Consider the following 20,323-nt stretch of genomic DNA (forward strand, 5'->3'; position numbering starts at 1 on the left):
GAGAAATAGTGCAGTACGGAGAGTGATATTAGAGTGAGTGTGAGAAATAGTGCAGTATAGAGAGTGATATCAGAGTGAGTGTGAGAAATAGTGCAGTATGGAGAGTGATATTAGAGTGAGTGTGCGAAATAGTGCAGTATAGGGAGTGATATTAGAGTGAGTGTGAGAAATAGTGCAGTATAGAGAGTGATATTAGAGTGAGTGTGAGAAATAGTGCAGTATGGAGAGTGATATTGGAGTGAGTGTGAGAAATAGTGCAGTATGGAGAGTGATATTAGAGTGAGTGTGAGAAATAGTGCAGTATGAAGAGTGATATTAGAGTGAGTGTGAGAAATAGTGCAGTATAGAGAGTGATATCAGAGTGAGTGTGAGAAATAGTGCAGTATAGAGAGTGATATTGGAGTGAGTGTGAGAAATAGTGCAGTATAGAGAGTGATCTTAGAGTGAGTGTGAGAAATAGTGCAGTATGGAGAGTGATATTAGAGGGAGTGTGAGAAATAGTGCAGTATAGAGAGTGATATTAGAGTGAGTGTGAGAAATAGTGCAGTATGGAGAGTGATATTAGAGTGAGTGTGAGAAATAGTGCAGTATGGAGAGTGATATTAGAGTGAGTGTGAGAAATTGTGCAGTATAGAGAGTGATATTGGAGTGAGTGTGAGAAATAGTGCAGTATGGAGAGTGATATTAGAGGGAGTGTGAGAAATAGTGCAGTATAGAGAGTGATATTAGAGTGAGTGTGAGAAATAGTGCAGTATGGAGAGTGATATTAGAGTGAGTGTGAGAAATAGTGCAGTATAGAGAGTGATATTAGAGGGAGTGTGAGAAATAGTGCAGTATGGAAAGTGATATTAGAGTGAGTGTGAGAAATAGTGCAGTATGGAGAGTGATATTAGAGTGAGTGTGAGAAATAGTGCAGTATGGAGAGTGATATTAGAGTGAGTGTGAGAAATAGTGCAGTATGGAGAGTGATATTAGAGTGAGTGTGAGAAATTGTGCAGTATAGAGAGTGATATTAGAGTGAGTGTGAGAAATAGTGCAGTATGGAGAGTGATATTAGAGTGAGTGTGAGAAATAGTGCAGTATGGAGAGTGATATTAGAGTGAGTGTGAGAAATAGTGCAGTATGGAGAGTGATATTAGAGTGAGTGTGAGAAATAGTGCAGTATGGAGAGTGATATTAGAGTGAGTGTGAGAAATAGTGCAGTATGGAGAGTGATATTAGAGGGAGTGAGATGGGGATAGCTGGTGGAACTGACAGTGAAGTGCAGAATGGGATTGGATGGGTTGAAAGGCTCCCATTTCACTGCACGGACTGCCTGTTAAGTGAGGTCTGGGCAGCCTGAACCTAATGGTTTGGGCCCACAGTGTGTAACTGGACACTAAACGGGAACTCTCACTCTGAGGGCACAGGACGGCTGGTGAGGGGAATGGGAAGTGTTGCACCCCGTGCTCTCCTTTCTGCTCCTCTCAGAGCTGGGCTATGGTTATTGGGGTGGGATAGAGGGGGCAGTACGGAGGGAGTCCCTGAAATGGGGACATGTCCCGTTCCCCAGCACCCGACCTCCCTCATGACGTTCACCCCCAAAAGTCAAAATTACTTTCAAAATGAAACCAATAATCGAACTTTTTAAGAATTCAGATGAAACAAACAGGAGGAAGAGAGAAGGATTTCTGCCCAAGGCTCAGTCGTACTGATGTACTACGGCTCTCACTACTGCCCATGAGCTGTGCCTTCAGGAGAGCCGCTCAGACTGCCCCAGTTTGATGTTTATATCGTATCGTCAGCTCTTCCTCACCCCCAGCAGAGTAACATTGATTAAACGTGACACGAGAGGCCAATACCGAATCTAGTTTAGTTTGAATGTCCCTGCCGTATCCTGGTGGACGGGTGTCACTGGGAGCAGGTGGACAGTCCAGGATGGGGACAGCCTCAATGTCACTGCGGGGCGGTAACGCAGAAACAGGTGAGAGAGAACGGGCAGGCTGGGTTTACACCAAACGGGCGAGAGGGGTGTGAGTCAGGGAGTGTGAGTCGGAGGGTGTGAGCCGGGGGCTGTGAGGCGGAGGGTGTGAGGCGGAGGGTGTGAGTCGGGGGTTGTGAGTCGGGGGGTGTGAGTCGGAGGGTGTGAGTCGGAGGGTGTGAGTCGGGGGGTGTGAGTCGGAGGGTGTGAGTCGGGGGGTGTGAGCCGGGGGGTGTGAGTCGGAGGGTGTGAGTCGGAGGGTGTGAGCCGGGGGGTGTGAGTCGGAGGGTGTGAGCGGGGGGTGTGAGTCAGAGGGTGTGAGTCGGAGGGTGTGAGTCGGGGGGTGTGAGTCGGAGGGTGTGAGTCGGAGGGTGTGAGTCGGGGGGGAGGGTGTGAGTGGGAGGGTGTGAGTCGGAGGGTGTGAGCCGGAGGGTGTGAGTCGGGGGTTGTGAGTCGGAGGGTGCGAGTCGGAGGGTGTGAGTCGGAGGGTGTGAGTCGGAGGGTGTGAGTCGGGAGTTGTGAGTCGGGGGGTGTGAGTCGGAGGGTGTGAGTCGGAGGGTGTGAGTCGGGGGGTGTGAGTCGGAGGGTGTGAGTCGGGGGGTGTGAGTCGAGGGGTGTGAGTCGGGGGGTGTGAGTCGGGGGGTGTGAGTCGGAGGGTGTGAGCCGGGGGGTGTGAGTCGGAGGGTGTGAGCGGGGGGTGTGAGTCGGAGGGTGTGAGCGGGGGGTGTGAGTCGGAGGGTGTGAGTCGGAGGGTGTGAGCCGGGGGGGAGGGTGTGAGTCGGAGGGTGTGAGCCGGAGGGTGTGAGCCGGAGGGGAGGGTGTGAGTCGGGGGGTGTGAGTCGGGGGGTGTGAGTCGGAGGGTGTGAGTCGGGGGGTGTGAGTCGGGGGGTGTGAGTCGGAGGGTGTGAGTCGGAGGGTGTGAGCCGGGGGGGAGGGTGTGAGTCGGAGGGTGTGAGTCGGGGGGTGTGAGTCGGAGGGTGTGAGCGGGGGGTGTGAGTCGGAGGGTGTGAGTCGGGGGGTGTGAGCGGGGGGTGTGAGTCGGGGGGTGTGAGTCGGAGGGTGTGAGCGGGGGGTGTGAGCCGGGGGGTGTGAGCCGGAGGGTGTGAGCGGGGGGTGTGAGCCGGAGGGTGTGAGTCGGGGGGTGTGAGCCGGAGGGTGTGAGTCGGGGGGTGTGAGTCGGAGGGTGTGAGCGGGGGGTGTGAGCCGTGGGGGTGTGAGCCGTGGGGTGTGAGTCGGAGGGTGTGAGCCAGGGGTGAGGGGGCGGTGTGAGCCGGAGGGTGTGAGCCGGAGGGTGTGAGCCGGGGGGGAGGGTGTGAGCGGGAGGGTGTGAGCGGGAGGGTGTGAGCCGGAGGGTGTGAGCCGGGGGGGTGGGTGTGAGTCGGGGGGTGTGAGCCGGAGGGTGTGAGCCGGGGGGGAGGGTGTGAGCGGGAGGGTGTGAGCGGGAGGGTGTGAGCCGGAGGGTGTGAGCCAGGGGTGAGGGGGCGGTGTGAGCCGGAGGGTGTGAGCCGGAGGGTGTGAGCCGGGGGGGAGGGTGTGAGCGGGAGGGTGTGAGCCGGGGGGGAGGGTGTGAGTCGGAGGGTGTGAGTCGGAGGGTGTGAGCCGGGGAGGAGGGTGTGAGTCGGAGGGTGTGAGCCGGAGGGTGTGAGCCGGGGGGGAGGGTGTGAGTCGGAGGGTGTTAGCCGGAGGGTGTGAGCCGGGGGGGAGGGTGTGAGTGGGAGGGTGTGTGTCGGAGGGTGTGAGCTGGAGGGTGTGAGCCGGGGGGGAGGGTGTTAGCGGGAGGGTGTGAGTCGGAGGGTGTGAGCCGGAGGGTGTGAGCCGGGGGGGAGGGTGTGAGTCGGAGGGTGTGAGCCGGAGGGTGTGAGCCGGGGGGGAGGGTGTGAGTCGGAGGGTGTGAGTCGGAGGTTGTGAGCCGGGGGGGAGGGTGTGAGTCGGAGGGTGTGAGCCGGGGGTGAGGGGGCGGTGTGAGCCGGGGGGAGGGTGTGAGCCGGAGGGTGTGAGCCGGGGGGGAGGGTGTGAGCCGGAGGGTGTGAGCCGGAGGGTGTGAGCCGGAGGGTGTGAGCCAGGGGTGAGGGGGCGGTGTGAGCCGGAGGGTGTGAGCCGGAGGGTGTGAGCCGGGGGGGAGGGTGTGAGCGGGAGGGTGTGAGCCGGGGGGGAGGGTGCGAGTCGGAGGGTGTGAGTCGGAGGGTGTGAGTCGGGGGGGAGGGTGTGAGTCGGAGGGTGTGAGTCGGAGGGTGTGAGCCGGGGCGGAGGGTGTGAGCGGGAGGGTGTGAGTCGGAGGGTGTGAGCCGGAGGGTGTGAGCCGGGGTGAGGGTTTGAGTGGGAGGGTGTGAGCCGGAGGGTGTGAGCCGGGGGGGAGGGTGTGAGTCGGAGGGTGTGAGCCGGAGGGTGTGAGCCGGGGGGGAGGGTGTGAGTCGGAGGGTGTGAGTCGGAGGGTGTGAGCCGGGGGGGAGTGTGTGAGTCGGAGGGTGTGAGCCGGGGGGAGGGTGTGAGCCGGAGGGTGTGAGTCGGGGGGTGTGAGTCGGAGGGTGTGAGCCGGGGGGGAGGGTGTGAGCCGGAGGGTGTGAGTCGGGGGGTGTGAGCCGGAGGGTGTGAGTCGGAGGGTGTGAGTCGGAGGGTGTGAGTCGGAGGGTGAGAGCCGGCGGGGAGGGTGTGAGCCGGAGGGTGTGAGCCGGGGGGGAGGGTGTGAGCCGGAGGGTGTGAGTCGGGGGGTGTGAGTCGGAGGGTGTGAGCCGGGGGGGAGGGTGTGAGCCGGAGGGTGTGAGTCGGGGGGTGTGAGCCGGAGGGTGTGAGTCGGGGGGTGTGAGCCGGAGGGTGTGAGTCGGAGGGTGTGAGTCGGAGGGTGTGAGTTGGAGGGTGAGAGCCGGCGGGGAGGGTGTGAGTCGGAGGGTGTGAATCGGGGGGTGTGAGTCGGAGGGTGTGAGTCGGAGGGTGTGAGTCGGAGGGTGTGAGTCGGAGGGTGTGAGTCGGAGGGTGTGAGCCGGGGGGTGTGAGTCGGACGGTGTGAGTCGGAGGGTGTGAGTCGGAGGGTGTGAGTCGGGGGGGGTGTGAGTCGGAGGGTGTGAGTCGGGGGGTGTGAGTCGGAGGGTGTGAGTCGGAGGGTGTAAGTCGGAGGGTAAGGGCCGGCGGGGAGGGTGTGAGTCGGAGGGTGTGAGTCGGGGGGTGTGAGTCGGAGGGTGTGAGTCGGAGGGTGTGAGCCGGGGGGTGTGAGCCGGGGGGGAGGGTGTGAGTTGGAGGGTGTGAGTCGGAGGGTGTGAGTCGGAGGGTGTGAGTCGGGGTTGTGAGTCGGAGGGTGTGAGTCGGGGGGTGTGAGCCGGAGGGTGTGTGTCGGAGGGTGTGAGCCGGGGGGGAGGGTGTGAGCCGGGGGGTGTGAGCCGGGGGGTGTGAGCCGGGGGGTGTGAGTCGGAGGGTGTGAGCCGGGGGGTGTGAGCCGGGGGGTGTGAGTCGGAGGGTGTGAGCCGGGGGGGAGGGTGTGAGTCGGAGGGTGTGAGCCGGGGGGTGTGAGCCGGAGGGTGTGAGCCGGGGGGGAGGGTGTGAGTCGGAGGGTGTGAGCCGGGGGGTGTGAGCCGGAGGGTGTGAGTCGGAGGGTGTGAGCCGGGGGGAGGGTGTGAGTCGGAGGGTGTGAGCCGGGGGTGAGGGGGCGGTGTGAGCCGGGGGGAGGGTGTGAGCCGGGGGGTGTGAGCCGGGGGGTGTGAGCCGGGGGGTGTGAGTCGGAGGGTGTGAGCCGGGGGGTGTGAGCCGGGGGGTGTGAGTCGGAGGGTGTGAGCCGGGGGGAGGGTGTGAGTCGGAGGGTGTGAGCCGGAGGGTGTGAGTCGGAGGTTGTGAGTCGGAGGGTGTGAGCCGGAGGGTGTGAGCCAGGGGTGAGGGGGCGGTGTGAGCCGGAGGGTGTGAGCCGGAGGGTGTGAGCCGGGGGGGAGGTTGTGAGCGGGAGGGTGTGAGCCGGGGGGGAGGGTGTGAGTCGGAGGGTGTGAGTCGGAGGGTGTGAGTCGGGGGGGAGGGTGTGAGTCGGAGGGTGTGAGTCGGAGGGTGTGAGCCGGGGGGGAGGGTGTGAGCGGGAGGGTGTGAGTCGGAGGGTGTGAGCCGGAGGGTGTGAGCCGGGGTGAGGGTTTGAGTGGGAGGGTGTGAGTCGGAGGGTGTGAGCCGGAGGGTGTGAGCCGGGGGGGAGGGTGTGAGTCGGAGGGTGTGAGCCGGAGGGTGTGAGCCGGTGGGGAGGGTGTGAGTCGGAGGGTGTGAGTCGGAGGGTGTGAGCCGGGGGGGAGTGTGTGAGTCGGAGGGTGTGAGCCAGGGGGAGGGTGTGAGCCGGAGGGTGTGAGCCGGGGGGGAGGGTGTGAGTCGGAGGGTGTGAGTCGGAGGGTGTGAGCCGGGGGGGAGGGTGTGAGCCGGGGGGTGTGAGCCGGGGGGTGTGAGCCGGAGGGTGTGAGCCAGGGGGGGAGGGTGTGAGTCGGAGGGTGTGAGCCGGGGGGTGTGAGCCGGGGGGGAGGGTGTGAGTCGGAGGGTGTGAGCCGGGGGGTGTGAGCCTGGGAGGAGGGTGTGAGTCGGAGGGTGTGAGCCGGAGGGTGTGAGCCGGGGGGGAGGGTGTGAGTCGGAGGGTGTGAGCCGGAGGGTGTGAGCCGGGGGGGAGGGTGTGAGTCGGAGGGTTTGAGCCGGGGGGAGGGTGTGAGCCGGAGGGTGTGAGCCGGGGGGGAGGGTGTGAGTCGGAGGGTGTGAGCCGGGGGGTGTGAGCCGGGGGGTGTGAGCCGGAGGGTGTGAGTCGGAGGGTGTGAGCCGGGGGGTGTGAGTCGGAGGGTGTGAGTCGGAGGGTGTGAGCCGGGGGGTGTGAGCCCGAGTGTGTGAGTTGGAGGGTGTGAGTCGGAGGGTGTGAGTCGGAGGGTGTGAGTCGGGGGGTGTGAGTCGGAGGGTGTGAGTCGGAGGGTGTGAGCCGGGGGGTGTGAGCCGGGGGGTGTGAGCCGGGGCGTGTGAGTCGAGGGTGTGAGTCGGAGGGTGTGAGCCGGGGGGGAGGGTGTGAGTTGGAGGGTGTGAGTCGGGGGGGAGGGTGTGAGCCGGGGGGTGTGAGTCGGAGGGTGTGAGCCGGAGGGTGTGAGTCGGAGGGTGTGAGCCGGGGGGTGTGAGCCCGAGGGTGTGAGCCGGGGGGTGTGAGTCGGAGGGTGTGAGCCGGGGGGTGTGAGTCGGAGGGTGTGAGCCGGGGGGTGTGAGCCGGGGGGTGTGAGTCGGAGGGTGTGAGTCGGAGGGTGTGAGCCGGGGGGTGTGAGCCGGGGGGTGTGAGTCGGAGGGTGTGAGTCGGAGGGTGTGAGCCGGGGGGTGTGAGTCGGAGGGTGTGAGTCGCAGGGTGTGAGCCGGGGGGTGTGAGTCGGAGGATGTGAGCCGGGGGGTGTGAGTCGGAGGGTGTGAGTCGGAGGGTGTGAGTCGGAGGGTGTGAGTCGGAGGATGTGAGTCGGAGGGTGTGAGTCGGAGGGTGTGAGCCGGGGGGTGTGAGTCGGAGGGTGTGAGTCGGAGGGGAGGGTGTGAGTCGGAGGGTGTGAGCCGGGGGGTGTGAGCCGGGGGGGAGGGTGTGAGTCGGAGGGTGTGAGCCGGGGGGTGTGAGCCTGGGAGGAGGGTATGAGTCGGAGGGTGTGAGCCGGAGGGTGTGAGCCGGGGGGGAGGGTGTGAGTCGGAGGGTGTGAGCCGGAGGGTGTGATCCGGGGGGGAGGGTGTGAGTCGGAGGGTGTGAGCCGGGGGGAGGGTGTGAGCCGGAGGGTGTGAGCCGGGGGGGAGGGTGTGAGCCGGGGGGTGTGAGCCGGGGGGTGTGAGCCGGGGGGTGTGAGTCGGAGGGTGTGAGCCGGGGGGTGTGAGTCGGAGGGTGTGAGTCGGAGGGTGTGAGCCGGGGGGTGTGAGTCGGAGGGTGTGAGTCGGAGGGTGTGAGTCGGAGGGTGTGAGCCGGGGGGTGTGAGCCGGGGGGTGTGAGTCGGGGGGTGTGAGTCGGAGGGTGTGAGTCGGAGGGTGTGAGCCGGGGGGTGTGAGTCGGAGGGTGTGAGTCGCAGGGTGTGAGCCGGGGGGTGTGAGTCGGAGGATGTGAGCCGGGGGGTGTGAGTCGGAGGGTGTGAGTCGGAGGGTGTGAGTCGGAGGGTGTGAGTCGGAGGGTGTGAGTCGGAGGATGTGAGTCGGAGGGTGTGAGTCGGGGGGTGTGAGTCGGAGGGTGTGAGTCGGAGGGGAGGGTGTGAGTCGGAGGGTGTGAGCCGGGGGGTGTGAGCCGGGGGGGAGGGTGTGAGTCGGAGGGTGTGAGCCGGGGGGTGTGAGCCTGGGAGGAGGGTGTGAGTCGGAGGGTGTGAGCCGGAGGGTGTGAGCCGGGGGGGAGGGTGTGAGTCGGAGGGTGTGAGCCGGAGGGTGTGATCCGGGGGGGAGGGTGTGAGTCGGAGGGTGTGAGCCGGGGGGAGGGTGTGAGCCGGAGGGTGTGAGCCGGGGGGGAGGGTGTGAGCCGGAGGGTGTGAGCCGGGGGGTGTGAGCCGGGGGGTGTGAGCCGGGGGGTGTGAGTCGGAGGGTGTGAGCCGGGGGGTGTGAGTCGGAGGGTGTGAGTCGGAGGGTGTGAGCCGGGGGGTGTGAGTCGGAGGGTGTGAGTCGGGGGGTGTGAGTCGGAGGGTGTGAGTCGGAGGGTGTGAGCCGGAGGATGTGAGCCGGGGGGTGTGAGTCGGAGGGTGTGAGTCGGAGGGTGTGAGCCGGGGGGGAGGGTGTGAGTTGGAGGGTGTGAGTCGGGGGGGAGGGTGTGAGCCGGGGGGTGTGAGTCGGAGGGTGTGAGCCGGAGGGTGTGAGTCGGAGGGTGTGAGCCGGGGGGTGTGAGCCCGAGGGTGTGAGCCGGGGGGTGTGAGTCGGAGGGTGTGAGTCGGAGGGTGTGAGCCGGGGGGTGTGAGTCGGAGGGTGTGAGTCGGAGGGTGTGAGTCGGAGGGTGTGAGTCGGAGGGTGTGAGCCGGAGGGTGTGAGCCAGGGGTGAGGGGGCGGTGTGAGCCGGAGGGTGTGAGCCGGAGGGTGTGAGCCGGGGGGGAGGTTGTGAGCGGGAGGGTGTGAGCCGGGGGGGAGGGTGTGAGTCGGAGGGTGTGAGTCGGAGGGTGTGAGTCGGGGGGGAGGGTGTGAGTCGGAGGGTGTGAGTCGGAGGGTGTGAGCCGGGGGGGAGGGTGTGAGCGGGAGGGTGTGAGTCGGAGGGTGTGAGCCGGAGGGTGTGAGCCGGGGTGAGGGTTTGAATGGGAGGGTGTGAGTCGGAGGGTGTGAGCCGGAGGGTGTGAGCCGGGGGGGAGGGTGTGAGTCGGAGGGTGTGAGCCGGAGGGTGTGAGCCGGTGGGGAGGGTGTGAGTCGGAGGGTGTGAGTCGGAGGGTGTGAGCCGGGGGGGAGTGTGTGAGTCGGAGGGTGTGAGCCAGGGGGAGGGTGTGAGCCGGAGGGTGTGAGCCGGGGGGGAGGGTGTGAGCGGGAGGGTGTGAGTCGGAGGGTGTGAGTCGGAGGGTGTGAGCCGGGGGGGAGGGTGTGAGCCGGGGGGTGTGAGCCGGGGGGTGTGAGCCGGAGGGTGTGAGCCAGGGGGGGAGGGTGTGAGTCGGAGGGTGTGAGCCGGGGGGTGTGAGCCGGGGGGGAGGGTGTGAGTCGGAGGGTGTGAGCCGGGGGGTGTGAGCCTGGGAGGAGGGTGTGAGTCGGAGGGTGTGAGCCGGAGGGTGTGAGCCGGGGGGGAGGGTGTGAGTCGGAGGGTGTGAGCCGGAGGGTGTGAGCCGGGGGGGAGGGTGTGAGTCGGAGGGTTTGAGCCGGGGGGAGGGTGTGAGCCGGAGGGTGTGAGCCGGGGGGGAGGGTGTGAGTCGGAGGGTGTGAGCCGGGGGGTGTGAGCCGGGGGGTGTGAGCCGGAGGGTGTGAGTCGGAGGGTGTGAGCCGGGGGGTGTGAGTCGGAGGGTGTGAGTCGGAGGGTGTGAGCCGGGGGGTGTGAGCCCGAGTGTGTGAGTTGGAGGGTGTGAGCCGGAGGGTGTGAGCCGGGGGGTGTGAGTCGGAGGGTGTGAGTCGGAGGGTGTGAGTCGGGGGGTGTGAGTCGGAGGGTGTGAGTCGGAGGGTGTGAGTCGGGGGGTGTGAGCCGGGGGGTGTGAGCCGGGGGGTGTGAGTCGGAGGGTGTGAGTCGGAGGGTGTGAGCCGGGGGGTAGGGTGTGAGTTGGAGGGTGTGAGTCGGGGGGGAGGGTGTGAGCCGGGGGGTGTGAGTCGGAGGGTGTGAGCCGGAGGGTGTGAGTCGGAGGGTGTGAGCCGGGGGGTGTGAGCCCGAGGGTGTGAGCCGGGGGGTGTGAGTCGGAGGGTGTGAGCCGGGGGGTGTGAGTCGGAGGGTGTGAGCCGGGGGGTGTGAGCCGGGGGGTGTGAGTCGGAGGGTGTGAGTCGGAGGGTGTGAGCCGGGGGGTGTGAGCCGGGGGGTGTGAGTCGGAGGGTGTGAGTCGGAGGGTGTGAGTCGGAGGGTGTGAGCCGGGGGGTGTGAGTCGGAGGGTGTGAGTCGCAGGGTGTGAGCCGGGGGGTGTGAGTCGGAGGATGTGAGTCGGAGGGTGTGAGTCGGAGGGTGTGAGTCGGAGGGTGTGAGTCGGTGGATGTGAGTCGGAGGGTGTGAGTCGGAGGGTGTGAGCCGGGGGGTGTGAGTCGGAGGGTGTGAGTCGGAGGGGAGGGTGTGAGTCGGAGGGTGTGAGCCGGGGGGTGTGAGCCGGGGGGGAGGGTGTGAGTCGGAGGGTGTGAGCCGGGGGGTGTGAGCCTGGGAGGAGGGTGTGAGTCGGAGGGTGTGAGCCGGAGGGTGTGAGCCGGGGGGGAGGGTGTGAGTCGGAGGGTGTGAGCCGGAGGGTGTGATCCGGGGGGGAGGGTGTGAGTCGGAGGGTGTGAGCCGGGGGGAGGGTGTGAGCCGGAGGGTGTGAGCCGGGGGGGAGGGTGTGAGTCGGAGGGTGTGAGCCGGGTGGTGTGAGCCGGAGGGTGTGAGCCGGGGGGTGTGAGCCGGGGGGTGTGAGCCGGGGGGTGTGAGTCGGAGGGTGTGAGCCGGGGGGTGTGAGTCGGAGGGTGTGAGTCGGAGGGTGTGAGCCGGGGGGTGTGAGTCGGGGGGTGTGAGTCGGAGGGTGTGAGTCGGAGGGTGTGAGCCGGGGGGTGTGAGCCGGGGGGTGTGAGTCGGAGGGTGTGAGTCGGAGGGTGTGAGTCGGAGGGTGTGAGCCGGGGGGTGTGAGTCGGAGGGTGTGAGTCGCAGGGTGTGAGCCGGGGGGTGTGAGTCGGAGGATGTGAGCCGGGGGGTGTGAGTCGGAGGGTGTGAGTCGGAGGGTGTGAGTCGGAGGATGTGAGTCGGAGGGTGTGAGTCGGAGGGTGTGAGCCGGGGGGTGTGAGTCGGAGGGTGTGAGTCGGAGGGGAGGGTGTGAGTCGGAGGGTGTGAGCCGGGGGGTGTGAGCCGGGGGGGAGGGTGTGAGTCGGAGGGTGTGAGCCGGGGGGTGTCAGCCTGGGAGGAGGGTGTGAGTCGGAGGGTGTGAGCCGGAGGGTGTGAGCCGGGGGGGAGGGTGTGAGTCGGAGGGTGTGAGCCGGAGGGTGTGATCCGGGGGGGAGGGTGTGAGTCGGAGGGTGTGAGCCGGGGGGAGGGTGTGAGCCGGAGGGTGTGAGCCGGGGGGGAGGGTGTGAGTCGGAGGGTGTGAGCCGGAGGGTGTGAGCCGGGGGGTGTGAGCCGGGGGGTGTGAGTCGGAGGGTGTGAGCCGGGGGGTGTGAGTCGGAGGGTGTGAGTCGGAGGGTGTGAGCCGGGGGGTGTGAGTCGGAGGGTGTGAGTCGGGGGGTGTGAGTCGGAGGGTGTGAGTCGGAGGGTGTGAGCCGGAGGATGTGAGCCGGGGGGTGTGAGTCGGAGGGTGTGAGTCGGAGGGTGTGAGCCGGGGGGGAGGGTGTGAGTTGGAGGGTGTGAGTCGGGGGGGAGGGTGTGAGCCGGGGGGTGTGAGTCGGAGGGTGTGAGCCGGAGGGTGTGAGCCGGGGGGTGTGAGCCCGAGGGTGTGAGCCGGGGGGTGTGAGTCGGAGGGTGTGAGTCGGAGGGTGTGAGCCGGGGGGTGTGAGTCGGAGGGTGTGAGTCGGAGGGTGTGAGCCGGGGGGTGTGAGTCGGAGGGTGTGAGTCGGAGGGTGTGAGCCGGGGGGTGTGAGTCGGAGGGTGTGAGTCGGAGGGTGTGAGTCGGAGGGTGTGAGCCGGAGGGTGTGAGCCAGGGGTGAGGGGGCGGTGTGAGCCGGAGGGTGTGAGCCGGAGGGTGTGAGCCGGGGGGGAGGTTGTGAGCGGGAGGGTGTGAGCCGGGGGGGAGGGTGTGAGTCGGAGGGTGTGAGTCGGAGGGTGTGAGTCGGGGGGGAGGGTGTGAGTCGGAGGGTGTGAGTCGGAGGGTGTGAGCCGGGGGGGAGGGTGTGAGCGGGAGGGTGTGAGTCGGAGGGTGTGAGCCGGAGGGTGTGAGCCGGGGTGAGGGTTTGAGTGGGAGGGTGTGAGTCGGAGGGTGTGAGCCGGAGGGTGTGAGCCGGGGGGGAGGGTGTGAGTCGGAGGGTGTGAGCCGGAGGGTGTGAGCCGGTGGGGAGGGTGTGAGTCGGAGGGTGTGAGTCGGAGGGTGTGAGCCGGGGGGGAGTGTGTGAGTCGGAGGGTGTGAGCCAGGGGGAGGGTGTGAGCCGGAGGGTGTGAGCCGGGGGGGAGGGTGTGAGCGGGAGGGTGTGAGTCGGAGGGTGTGAGTCGGAGGGTGTGAGCCGGGGGGGAGGGTGTGAGCCGGGGGGTGTGAGCCGGGGGGTGTGAGCCGGAGGGTGTGAGCCAGGGGGGGAGGGTGTGAGTCGGAGGGTGTGAGCCGGGGGGTGTGAGCCGGGGGGGAGGGTGTGAGTCGGAGGGTGTGAGCCGGGGGGTGTGAGCCTGGGAGGAGGGTGTGAGTCGGAGGGTGTGAGCCGGAGGGTGTGAGCAGGGGGGGAGGGTGTGAGTCGGAGGGTGTGAGCCGGAGGGTGTGAGCCGGGGGGGAGGGTGTGAGTCGGAGGGTTTGAGCCGGGGGGAGGGTGTGAGCCGGAGGGTGTGAGCCGGGGGGGAGGGTGTGAGTCGGAGGGTGTGAGCCGGGGGGTGTGAGCCGGGGGGTGTGAGCCGGAGGGTGTGAGTCGGAGGGTGTGAGCCGGGGGGTGTGAGTCGGAGGGTGTGAGTCGGAGGGTGTGAGCCGGGGGGTGTGAGCCCGAGTGTGTGAGCCGGAGGGTGTGAGCCGGGGGGTGTGAGTCGGAGGGTGTGAGTCGGAGGGTGTGAGTCGGGGGGTGTGAGTCGGAGGGTGTGAGTCGGAGGGTGTGAGTCGGGGGGTGTGAGCCGGGGGGTGTGAGCCGGGGGGTGTGAGTCGGAGGGTGTGAGTCGGAGGGTGTGAGCCGGGGGGGAGGGTGTGAGTTGGAGGGTGTGAGTCGGGGGGGAGGGTGTGAGCCGGGGGGTGTGAGTCGGAGGGTGTGAGCCGGAGGGTGTGAGTCGGAGGGTGTGAGCCGGGGGGTGTGAGCCCGAGGGTGTGAGCCGGGGGGTGTGAGTCGGCGGGTGTGAGCCGGGGGGTGTGAGTCGGAGGGTGTGAGCCGGGGGGTGTGAGCCGGGGGGTGTGAGTCGGAGGGTGTGAGTCGGAGGGTGTGAGCCGGGGGGTGTGAGCCGGGGGGTGTGAGTCGGAGGGTGTGAGTCGGAGGGTGTGAGTCGGAGGGTGTGAGCCGGGGGGTGTGAGTCGGAGGGTGTGAGTCGGAGGGTGTGAGTCGGAGGGTGTGAGTCGGAGGGTGTGAGTCGCAGGGTGTGAGCCGGGGGGTGTGAGTCGGAGGATGTGAGCCGGGGGGTGTGAGTCGGAGGGTGTGAGTCGGAGGGTGTGAGTCGGAGGGTGTGAGTCGGAGGGTGTGAGCCGGGGGGTGTGAGTCGGAGGGTGTGAGTCGGAGGGGAGGGTGTGAGTCGGAGGGTGTGAGCCGGGGGGTGTGAGCCGGGGGGGAGGGTGTGAGTCGGAGGGTGTGAGCCGGGGGGTGTGAGCCTGGGAGGAGGGTGTGAGTCGGAGGGTGTGAGCCGGAGGGTGTGAGCCGGGGGGGAGGGTGTGAGTCGGAGGGTGTGAGCCGGAGGGTGTGATCCGGGGGGGAGGGTGTGAGTCGGAGGGTGTGAGCCGGGGGGAGGGTGTGAGCCGGAGGGTGTGAGCCGGGGGGGAGGGTGTGAGTCGGAGGGTGTGAGCCGGGTGGTGTGAGCCGGAGGGTGTGAGCCGGGGGGTGTGAGCCGGGGGGTGTGAGCCGGGGGGTGTGAGTCGGAGGGTGTGAGCCGGGGGGTGTGAGTCGGAGGGTGTGAGCCGGGGGGTGTGAGTCGGAGGGTGTGAGTCGGGGGGTGTGAGTCGGAGGGTGTGAGTCGGAGGGTGTGAGTCGGAGGGTGTGAGCCGGGGGGTGTGAGCCGGGGGGTGTGAGTCGGAGGGTGTGAGTCGGAGGGTGTGAGTCGGAGGGTGTGAGCCGGGGGGTGTGAGTCGGAGGGTGTGAGTCGCAGGGTGTGAGCCGGGGGGTGTGAGTCGGAGGATGTGAGCCGGGGGGTGTGAGTCGGAGGGTGTGAGTCGGAGGGTGTGAGTCGGAGGGTGTGAGTCGGAGGATGTGAGTCGGAGGGTGTGAGTCGGAGGGTGTGAGCCGGGGGGTGTGAGTCGGAGGGTGTGAGTCGGAGGGGAGGGTGTGAGTCGGAGGGTGTGAGCCGGGGGGTGTGAGCCGGGGGGGGAGGGTGTGAGTCGGAGGGTGTGAGCCGGGGGGTGTGAGCCTGGGAGGAGGGTGTGAGTCGGAGGGTGTGAGCCGGAGGGTGTGAGCCGGGGGGGAGGGTGTGAGTCGGAGGGTGTGAGCCGGAGGGTGTGATCCGGGGGGGAGGGTGTGAGTCGGAGGGTGTGAGCCGGGGGGAGGGTGTGAGCCGGAGGGTGTGAGCCGGGGGGGAGGGTGTGAGTCGGAGGGTGTGAGCCGGAGGGTGTGAGCCGGGGGGTGTGAGCCGGGGGGTGTGAGCCGGGGGGTGTGAGTCGGAGGGTGTGAGCCGGGGGGTGTGAGTCGGAGGGTGTGAGTCGGAGGGTGTGAGCCGGGGGGTGTGAGTCGGAGGGTGTGAGTCGGGGGGTGTGAGTCGGAGGGTGTGAGTCGGAGGGTGTGAGCCGGAGGATGTGAGCCGGGGGGTGTGAGTCGGAGGGTGTGAGTCGGAGGGTGTGAGCCGGGGGGGAGGGTGTGAGTTGGAGGGTGTGAGTCGGGGGGGAGGGTGTGAGCCGGGGGGTGTGAGTCGGAGGGTGTGAGCCGGAGGGTGTGAGTCGGAGGGTGTGAGCCGGGGGGTGTGAGCCCGAGGGTGTGAGCCGGGGGGTGTGAGTCGGAGGGTGTGAGTCGGAGGGTGTGAGCCGGGGGGTGTGAGTCGGAGGGTGTGAGTCGGAGGGTGTGAGCCGGGGGGTGTGAGCCGGGGGGTGTGAGTCGGAGGGTGTGAGTCGGAGGGTGTGAGCCGGGGGGTGTGAGCCGGGGGGTGTGAGTCGGAGGGTGTGAGTCGGAGGGTGTGAGTCGGAGGGTGTGAGCCGGGGGGTGTGAGTCGGAGGGTGTGAGTCGGAGGGTGTGAGCCGGGGCGTGTGAGTCGGAGGATGTGAGCCGGGGGGTGTGAGTCGGAGGGTGTGAGTCGGAGGGTGTGAGTCGGAGGGTGTGAGTCGGAGGGTGTGAGTCTGAGGGTGTGAGTCGGAGGGTGTGAGCCGGGGGGTGTGAGTCGGAGAGTGTGAGTCGGAGGGGAGGGTGTGAGTCGGAGGGTGTGAGCCGGGGGGTGTGAGTCGGAGGGTGTGAGTCGGAGGGGAGGGTGTGAGCCGGGGGGTGTGAGTCGGAGGATGTGAGCCGGGGGGTGTGAGTCGGAGGGTGTGAGTCGGAGGGTGTGAGTCGGAGGGTGTGAGTCGGAGGGTGTGAGTCGGAGGGTGTGAGTCGGAGGGTGTGAGTCGGAGGGTATGAGCCGGGGGGTGTGAGTCGGAGGGTGTGAGTCGGAGGGTGTGAGTCGGAGGGTGTGAGCCGGGGGGTGTGAGTCGGAGGGTGTGAGCCGGGGGGTGTGAGCCCGAGGGTGTGAGTCGGAGGGTGTGAGTCGGAGGGTGTGAGTCGGAGGGTGTGAGTCGGAGGGTGTGAGTCGGAGGGTGTGAGCGGGGGGGGGTGTGAGTCGGAGGGTGTGAGTCGGAGGGGAGGGTGTGAGTCGGAGGGTGTGAGTCGGAGGGTGTGAGTCGGAGGGTGTGAGCCGGGGGGTGTGAGCCGGGGGGTGTGAGCCGGGGGGTGTGATTCGGAGGGTGTGAGTCGGAGGGTGTGAGTCGGAGGGTGTGAGTCGGAGGGTGTGAGTCGGAGGGTGTGAGTCGGAGGGTGTGAGCCGGGGGGTGTGAGCCGGGGGGTGTGATTCGGAGGGTGTGAGTCGGAGGGTGTGAGTCGGAGGGTGTGAGTCGGAGGGTGTGAGTCGGAGGGTGTGAGCCGGGGGGTGTGAGCCGGGGGGTGTGAGTCGGAGGGTGTGAGCCGGGGGGTGTGATTCGGAGGGTGTGAGTCGGAGGGTGTGAGTCGGAGGGTGTGAGTCGGAGGGTGTGAGTCGGAGGGTGTGAGCCGTGCGGTGCCTCCACCGTTAGTGTTGTCGAGACCCCTGGTGAACTGTACGAGGATGTCCAGCTCCCCGTATTTCACTCTCACTGTCCTGTCCGATAACGTTCCGTGTGTTTTACCTGGGTTACAGGGGTCGGGGGGTCGAAGGAGGCCATTCGTTCTGCCCCAGTGCTGGGGCTGGTGGCCGTGCTGGCAACGATCGCAGGACTCATCTAGAGACCAAGAGCAGCAGGGAGAGAGGAACGATATAATCACAGGTGAACAGGGACACGGATCCCAGTCCAACATCTTACGCATCACTTCAAACGGATTACTTGCCAAGTTACGATGTGAAATTATCGCATCTCTGCTTCTAATCTCCTCCCATTTCTCCTCCCCAGATGAGCATTAATTCCGAAACCAATCCGAGACTCTGCACCGCTCTGAATACAGGATGGAGACTCTCTCTGTTACACTAACAAGCGACTGCGAACCTGAGGACGTTCCGCGTGGCCTCCGACATGATAACTGGTGGACGGATCTCTTGCTGCTTTGCACTGGCCTGATAACATGTCCCTTTAATGAATTTTTCCATGTTCTGATACAGTTCACACTCTGGGCCTCAGTTGCAGTGCGTTGGTGCACAGCGACTTGACCTTTGAACCCTTGGTTCCACCCTGCGCCTTGACCTTTGAACCCTGGAGTCCCAATCGGCCCAAACTCAGTGGAGCACAGTCCCCTATCTTATCGAACAAGTACAACACTGTAATAAATCGCCACCGTGGGATATACAAACCCTTTTCATTCATAGATTTTTTTAAAACTGGAAATGATAGATAATTTTAATCTCTATTTTTGAAATGTTGCGTGAAGCATCCTCCTGACATTAAGGTGGGGAGTGAGAGCGGGTTTCCTGTACGGAGATCAGGTCATCTCGAGGGATCAAAGGGACTGTATTGTATCATCTTCAAAATTGGCAACTGAAGCTGTAACGTAACTAAAGAGCTGTCTGTGTCGCTGCTACGTTGCACTTTGTCTAACTACCGTAACAGGGATTGTGGAACACATCTGAATCTACACTGGAGGTGGAGCTAACAGTTCCAGCAACTGGTGCTGTACAGTGCAAACTGAATACACAAGTTATATTAATCACAAATTTAATATTCATGTTATATTTCTAGAGCTATACCCACATTATTGGCCATGATGTGGAGATGCCGGTGATGGACTGGGGTTAACAATTGTAAACAATTTTACAACACCAAGTTATAGTCCAACGATTTTATTTTTGGCACCATTGCGATTAACTTGGCAAACCACAAATCTGGCTGGATTGAAGAGATTGGTCATTTGCTGAGTAAGTTATGAAAAGACATAGGGGGTGATTTTAAACCCCAAGAACGGGTGGGTTGGGGGCGGGTGGGAGTTGAAAATAGTTGTTTTTTGGGTCCTGATGGCAACCCGGCTTTATTTCCGGGTTTAACGTTGGTGAGTAAAAGTCCAGGCTTCCCACTGGGAACGCAAAGTCCGAAAATTTTGCGGTCGCGACCCAAAAAGACAACTATTTTCAAATCCCACCCACCCCCCCACAACCCACCCGCTCTTGGGGGTTAAAATCACCCCCCATGATGTGGAGCAGAGGCCCGTCACGCCTGCCGAGCTGTAATAACAGTGCTGATTCAGCCTTGCCTCTGTGATCTTTCCTCCTCACGCTTTAGGTCTGACTGAAGGGTAAATTGTGAGCAGTGTGCAGAAGGCTGGTGGGTAGTGGAACTGTGTGTCACAACGGGCTAGAGACTGGCCATTCACCTCTGGGACCTGGCTTCTAAATCCAGCCCAGTGCTGCCGGGCTGGAATTGGCCTCTGCTGGTCGTCAGGCTCCCACGTTGGCAGAGTCTGGTTCCCCGTTCCAGTTCCTCACAGTGCCTCCCAGAGTACAGGAAGCGTCACTCTGTGGGTAACTGTGCTGTACCTCAGAGTGCTCGAAGCTGGCGCTACGTGTCTGAAATGGGGAGAGCCCCATTCCCCTCACCTCGATGGAGCATGCCAAGGGAAAGGTTACTGGGGTGTTCACTGGGCTCTTTGTATTCCTGATGCCGAGACTTTGGGACTGTATAAAATCAGAAAAGGTTTGGTTCTGCATACTCCTGACATGTTCAACCTCCAGAGATTTGAAATAAAATGAATATTGCTCATAACTTCTGGGACATTTTATAATCCTGTGTTTTTAGTGAGTCTGTCACTTTTTCAAGTCGACAGAAAGATTTCTATCGTGCTTTTCACGACCTCCGGGAATCCCAAAGTGCTTTACAGACAATGAAGTCCTTTTCAAGTGTGGTCACTGTTATAACGGAGTGAAATGGAGCAACCAATTTGCACACAGCAAGATCCCACGAAAAACAATGTGATAATCACCAGATAATTTGTTTTAGGTGTTGGTTGATGGGAAATGATTGGCCAGGACAAAGGGGAGAACTTCTCTGTTCTTCTACAAAATAGTGGCCATGGGATCTTTTATGTCCACCTCAGAGGGCAGACAGGGCCTCAGTTTAACATCTCATCCGAAACACAGCACCTCCAACAGTGCAGCACCCCCTCAGTACAGCCCCTCCAATAGTGCAGTGTTCCCTTAATACAGCCCCTCCGACAGTGCAGCGTTCCCTTAATACTGACCCTCCAACAGTGCAGCACTCCCTCAGTACTGCCCCTCCGACAGTGCAGCACTCCCTCAGTACTGTCCCTCCAACAGTGCAGCACTCCCTCAGTACCGCCCCTCCAACAGTGCAGCACCCCCTCAGTACTGCCCCTCCGACAGTGCAGCACTCCCTCAGTGCTGCCCCTCCGACAGTGCAGCACTCCCTCAGAACTGCCCCTCCGACAGTGCAGCACTCCCTCAGTACTGTCCCTCCAACAGTGCAGCACTCCCTCAGTACCGCCCCTCCAACAGTGCAGCACCCCCTCAGTACTGCCCCTCCGACAGTGCAGCACTCCCTCAGTGCTGCCCCTCCGACAGTGCAGCACTCCCTCAGAACTGCCCCTCCGACAGTGCAGCACTCCCTCAGTACTGCCCCTCCGACAGTGCAGCACTCCCTCAGTACTGCCCCTCCGATAGTGCAGCACTACCTCAGTACTGCCCCTCCGACAGTGCAGCACTCCCTCAGAACTGCCCCTCCGACAGTGCAGCACTCCCTCAGAACTGCCCCTCCGACAGTGCAGCACCCCCTCAGTACTGCCCCTCCGACAGTGCAGCACTCCCTCAGAACTGCCCCTCCGACAATGCATCACTCCCTCAGTACTGCCCCTCCGACAGTGCAGCACCCCCTCAGTACTGCCCCTCCGACAGTGCAGCACTCCCTCAGTACTGCCCCTCCGACAGTGCAGCACTCCCTCAGTACTGCCCCTCCGACAGTGCAGCACCCCCTCAGTACTGCCCCTCCGACAGTGCAGCACCCCCTCTGTACTGCCCCTCCGACAGTGCAGTGTTCCATCAAGTATGTAAAAAGAAAAAGATTAGTGAAGACAAATGTAGGTCCCTTACAGTCAGAAACAGGAGAATTTATAATGGGGAACAAGGAAATGGCAGAGCAATTAAACAAATACTTTGGTTCTGTCTTCATGGAAGAGGACACAAATAACTTCCCAGAAATGCTAGGGAACCAAGGGTCTAGTGAGAAGGAGGAATTAAAGGAAATAAGTATTAGTAAAAATGAATGCTGGAGAAAATAATGGGACTGAAAGCCGATAAATCCCCAGGGCCTGATAATCTGCATCTCAGAGTACTAAAAGAGGTAGCCATGGAAATAATGGATGCATTAGTTGTCATCTTCCAAAATTCTATAGATTATGGAACAGTTTCTGCAGATTGGA

The 20,323-nt window shown here is 64.0% G+C and overlaps 1 protein-coding gene across 1 annotated transcript in view; it reads left to right on the forward strand.

Moving 5' to 3' along the window:
- Positions 1–18,654, forward strand: part of LOC137310516 (major histocompatibility complex class I-related gene protein-like) — a 33,241-nt gene extending 14,587 nt beyond the window's left edge. The window contains exons 5-6 of the mRNA XM_067978285.1: positions 16,608–16,734; positions 16,858–18,654. Of these exons, the coding sequence (XP_067834386.1) occupies positions 16,608–16,693 (86 nt within the window). The 3' untranslated portion in view covers positions 16,694–16,734; positions 16,858–18,654. The remainder of the gene's footprint in view (positions 1–16,607; positions 16,735–16,857) is intronic.
- The last annotated feature ends 1,669 nt before the right edge of the window (positions 18,655–20,323 follow it).

This window comes from Heptranchias perlo, unplaced genomic scaffold (assembly GCF_035084215.1).
Source record: "Heptranchias perlo isolate sHepPer1 unplaced genomic scaffold, sHepPer1.hap1 HAP1_SCAFFOLD_256, whole genome shotgun sequence".
Lineage (NCBI taxonomy): Eukaryota > Metazoa > Chordata > Chondrichthyes > Hexanchiformes > Hexanchidae > Heptranchias > Heptranchias perlo.